This window comes from Serpula lacrymans (genome assembly GCF_000218685.1).
Source record: "Serpula lacrymans var. lacrymans S7.9 unplaced genomic scaffold SERLAscaffold_1, whole genome shotgun sequence".
In the NCBI taxonomy this organism is placed as follows: Eukaryota; Fungi; Basidiomycota; class Agaricomycetes; order Boletales; family Serpulaceae; genus Serpula; species Serpula lacrymans.
Window position 1 is genome coordinate 3,199,276 of NW_006763290.1, and position 5,415 is coordinate 3,204,690.

A 5,415-nucleotide genomic window follows, 5' to 3' on the forward strand; every position below is an offset into this window, starting at 1 on the left:
AATGATTTCTCTGTAGAAAAATTGTGGAAACAAACAGTAAGCATTTAAAATAATTCTAAACTATGCTCAAAATATTTGTCTGGCATAAGTTTAAAATACGTATAGCATGTTTTCTAGTGGAGAAAGTGGAGTAAAAAGTTTTAAAAGTGAGTAATCACTCAAACTTACTCCACTATTTTATCTCTGAGAAATATTTATGTAATTTTTGTCTTTGAATAGCATTTTTTCACAATTTTAATTCAGAAAAAATAGGTTATTTACCCCGGTGTAGGGACATCCTATATAAGTATTTGGTATAGCCAGTAGTTTCATTGGATGTTGTGAACATTATGCAGGTACTCCAAAAAACCACCCAGGGGCATAATAAGGATATTTAATTAGTTTTTGAATACTATCTGATACTCTTAAAGGACACCTATAAATAAACAAGGACATTCTAGAGAACTATTGGGACACTAGCAGTAAGAATAATAGTCTCATTGAATTTTCTTGACAATAGATGGGGTTCTCAAAGGACATCTATAGTATTATAAGTTGACATAGGTGGCAAGCATTGTGGAATATATAGACCACATTAAAAACAAGCAAACATGCAAGTAATAAGAAATTTGTGTACCCCCCAAGTCTATCAAACAGTTTTCCTATACTTGGACCTGGTTTGTCCCACCAACGTATCTTCACCTTGAAAAGTGTCAATGTGATCCTATAATCAAACCAGCAACTACTTACCTGAAACCACTCAACATTGTCCATCCCATCTATGCGAACTTCAAGCTATGCAACCTCAAAAAATGTCCTAAATGTCAGTCAGAGAAGATTTTGTGGAAAGGATAGACCATGAAGGGTCCTAGGGATGTCCATGGTTTGATATCAAAAGAACGGGCGCTGAGATACCAGCCACAATGCCGAGCTTATTAAGATGACAATAGTGGAGCTGGTGGTGATTATTGTCACGCTCAAACTAACTATATGTTCTGGGACAAGTGGGTGTTTTGGAATTTACCATGTATGCTTTTCCAAGTCAACCATAAACTCATAGGTGTTTTGGATGTTTGGCTTTGATTAACATTGCACATACATGTTCAACTAATGTTCTATTTAGTCCCCATCTGTGCTTCAAGGGAGAGGAGTTGGGGCTGCCACCTGACCAAGTAGGTGTTGGAGAAGACCTCTGGCTAAGATTGACATCATTGTTTGAGATTTTCATAAGGACCAGTTTGAGGCATCATCAATTAACTTAGGAATTGCACATATGCCTGACAAGCTTATTGGAGTTGTATGATTCAAAGTGGTAGCTTGGCTCATAACCTGTAAGCTGTCAATCTAGACAATTGTGATTAATGTCAGATGCCCAGTGGAAATTGAAGACATGTTGATTAGTAATCAAAGCTTTGGTCTAACTATGTACTGTTTTATGGCAACAGCTATTAGCTTAATTTTGTTGCAACTTGAAAGTGACAAAACTGGAAAAACCCAGTCTCAGTCAAAGCTGCAAAGCAGCTATTGCTCTCCTAGGAGTCATTATATGTGAGCAAGTAGCACCTTCAGCTATATGTAGTAGAGGGTTTAGTATAGGAGCACCTCAGTCATTTTTATAGCCTCTTGACCAGTGGCTGAGATATTTTAAATTACATTTCATAGAGATTATCTTCAACTGATATCTATTGTAGTTTTACTTAAGTAAATAATATAGTCATTTATATTGCCTCTTGGATAGTGTTTCACTTGGTTTTATTAGGTAAACAATGTGGAACAACTACTTGCAAGAGTTGAGGGTGAGAAACAATCTGTACTGTACATTTTGGAATTGTCTGCAACAGAAGGGGCAGAACTTAGCATGAACTAGTTTTTTTCTTTTTTTTTCTTCATTCACTTGGTTCGCTATGCTGTTCAGTGCTGCTGCTGTTTCTTCACCACAGATACAGTAATATAAAACATGCATAATTGTTGTACAAGAGAATCAACAAATTTAGACTGCTACGTACATGCTACTGATGGTTCATATGTATTCAGGCTTGATACAAAATATATCCATCAATGCAATAATCTGTTCCAGCTTTAGGTAGCGGTTGTTCTCGGTGAGATCTGTGGATATAATTTACCAGGAGTGGCTTGGGATCTTATTTGGATGTAATGGTGCTGCCTTTTTCTGATGATATATTTTAGTTCTTTGGCAGGTTTCACATCCGGTTACATATCCTTGGATATCTTTGTCCATGTATGGCCACCAATATGTCCGGGTAACTAACTCCTTTGTTGTATACCAGCCTGGGTGACCAACAACAATAGAGTCGTGATGGTCTCTAATGATCTGCTCTCTCAATTTTTGGACTTTCGGCACATACATTTGACCTTTAAAGTATATGAATCCTTTATCGGTCCACTAACCGCCTGGGTGGTTTTGTAACTTGTCATCAACCTTTTTATGACTTTGTCAACATGTCCCATTCTTTTCTTGATCCATTTAAATATCTCTACAGCTTTGTCATCTGCTTTGTATAATTCTTTTCTTTGTTTTGCTGTTAGAGTCATGTTAATTTTAAATATATCGGATTTTAGTATGATTACATCTTCATTATCATTTTGCCCTTTGTCATGGTCTGCTCGTCTTGACAGAAGATTGGCTTCAATGTGGGTAGCTCCTGGTTTGTGGTGAAGAGTAAAATGATAATTCGCCAGTTCACTAACCCATATCACCTGTCTTCTGTTTAGATTCTGAGGTTGTTTGAAGTATGTGAGATTCTGATGGTCCATCCAGATCTCAAACTCTTTGGCTGCATCCATTAGGTAATGGCACTGTTCCTCTAAAGCTATTATTATTGCCAATAGTTTTTTGTTGTAGATCTCATAGTTTCTCTCAGTTGGATTAAGAGATTTGACAAATAAACTATTGGTTTCCAGACATTGTTCTGTTCTTGAGAGAGGACTGCTTCCAATGCATAATCACTACTATCCATCTCCACTCTATATTGACTGTCATTGGTCGGTAGGGCGAGTACTGGGGTTGAACTGATTCTCTTTTTTTATCTCTTTAAATGCTCCTGTCTGTTCAGTTTCCCATATGAACTCCTCCTATCCAGTGAGCTTTGTCACCAGTTTTGCAATCAACCCAAATTCTTGTATGAAACATCTATAAAAGTTTACAAATCCCAAAAAGGCCTGTACTTCTTTTTTATTTTTACATTCTGGCAATTCTAGGACTTCTTTGTGAGCTGGCAGTGCCTGAGTACAAATGCTTGTACTGTAATAATATCAGTAAGGTACAGTGACTCCAAAGACCATTGCAATGTTTGGCCTAAACATGTTGTGCAAAGTGCACTACTAACAGGCATGAGAATGTTGCTTGACTTTGGTGGGCTGCGCCTCCCCCGCTACTGCCGCCTCTGTTTTCTCCTTCTCCTCCTCCTCTCTCTCAACCCGCTGTTTTTGCTGTTTGACCCTCTGGGCTTCTACTGCCTGTTTTGCTTCCTCCTCTGCCCTTTTTTGCTCCGCCTTGAGCTGACACTTGGCCTCTGCCATCTGTGCATGGAGTTGGGCCATCTTTGCAATTGTGGTCTCGGGGGCGCTAAACATGGTGGTAATAGGATTATTGGTGGTGGGAAGGGTGGTCTAAGTTTTTGAACAAGACTGTTCAACTGAAGGAATTCTGAGCCAACCCCCCGTGTTATATATTTTCATTCAAACTCAGCCGGACTCCACACGTCACTCACTACCGGGAAATTTGTCCACCGGAGCCTTTTTCCCCAAAGGCTAGTTTTGGGTCTCAAGGGTTCAACCCTAAAAGGGGGATACTGTTATATTTGTACCGGAAGACAGAACTCTGGCATCTCCCAAGAAGTTGTTCTCTGGGCCCGCCCCCGAACCATTGGTATACTCGGGATTATGTTCCTTGTGGTCTGCCGAACTCTATGCTCTATTCCCACATGGTACTCTGGTTGTCCGCTCCAATACTCCTGCACTAGACTTTTAGTCTGCCATACAGTCTCCTCACATGTTCTAGTATTCCTTGTGGACGTTAGGCAGCGCAGCGCAGGTGGAGTTTAAACAACATGGAAAGTGCGGCATGGCACAGTGTGTGAAAACTACAGAAGAAAGTTAAAAAGGATAATAAAATTTAAAGGTCCAAAAATTGTGTATTGTAACAGATAATAGTATTGCTATACATAAATATATACCTAAAGATGTCTTATGGATGCCTCAAATCCATCAGGACCTTGGAAGGCAGAATTGTCAAGACTTAATAATAGCTCAGATATCTATCAAGAGTGAAGGTAAGACCACACTGCATCTCAGCAACCTATTACGCTCTTTGTCACTCATCATCCTGTGACCCAGCCTCGTTGTCTAGGATGGACAGTCTCTCACCCACCCGGGTTGTCGAGGATGGGCAAACTAATATCATGTCTAATATGGTCTGGCTGGTAAACTTCACCGGACTCCGCTGGCCCCATCTATATAGGAATATTATCAGGTAATAATGCCCCATCTAAGACAGGCAATTATAACTATATGGGCTGAAGCTGTCACCCCTTCTCCAACTAGCAGAGGCAAGTGCCTGGCCTGGTCAGAGGTATCCAAAGAAGAAGCTTTGTATGTAAATTCTAATCAGCAATGGTTTCACCCCACTGTTGAGCTAAAGTACTCCCTTTGACACTGGGGGCTGTGTATAGTTTGATTTGATCTCTCTAGTATCTTGTCCTGAGGAGCATGCCTGTAGGATTAGGGCACACACTTTGTTCCTGCCAGCTAGCAAAAGCTCAACACTGGTCTAGCACCAAAGTCTTACTGTTTGAAAGACTCCACTTAACCCTGTGGTCCGGGTTTGCACAAAAGTGTGAGAGAGTAAAAGAGTGAGTCCTAATGTAACAACCAAAGTTTGTATACTCTGAAGCACGTCAAAGACAAGCAAGGAGGGGTGAATAAAGGAGAGGGTAATCTCCCTTAGGTAGTACCAAGTTTGTTATGGGTAAATAACAGGAGGACTCACTGAGGAGTTTCCTGGATCTATTGGGTTTATATACTACTACAGAGTGTTTCTACATATGTACTATACAGTTGATGATAGCAGTGGTTGATTATGTCATAGGACATAGCCCGTGTGATCAGCCCCACTGCATGAGAGACTTGTAGTTAAAAATAAAGAAGCAGCGCAGCGCAAGAAAGTGGAGTTTAAATAAAATAAAAAGTGCCACCTGGCACAGTGTGTGAAAACTACAAAAGAAAGTTAGAGTGGAGAATGAAATTTTAAAGGTCCAAAAATTGTGTATTGTAACATGTAGTCCCTTTACTCACTGTGGACGTGTGATTACTCAAATTCTTCAGGGAACTCTTTTTGCATATGCCGCCAGGGCTAACTGCCTTTAGTGATACAATTGAGTCCTTTCTCTTTGGTAGAGGCTACAAGCTCACCACAAA

General features: G+C 40.0%; 1 protein-coding gene across 1 annotated transcript; it reads right to left on the reverse strand.

Annotated features, from left to right (window-relative positions):
* Positions 1–3,252: 3,252 nt before the first annotated feature.
* On the reverse strand, positions 3,253–3,573 carry SERLADRAFT_432258 (uncharacterized protein; the record flags this gene model as incomplete). Its single annotated transcript, XM_007312483.1, has 2 exons — positions 3,253–3,318; positions 3,376–3,573. 2 exons carry the CDS (start codon positions 3,571–3,573, stop codon positions 3,253–3,255), a joined length of 264 nt encoding a protein of 87 aa, XP_007312545.1.
* Positions 3,574–5,415: the final 1,842 nt, after the last annotated feature.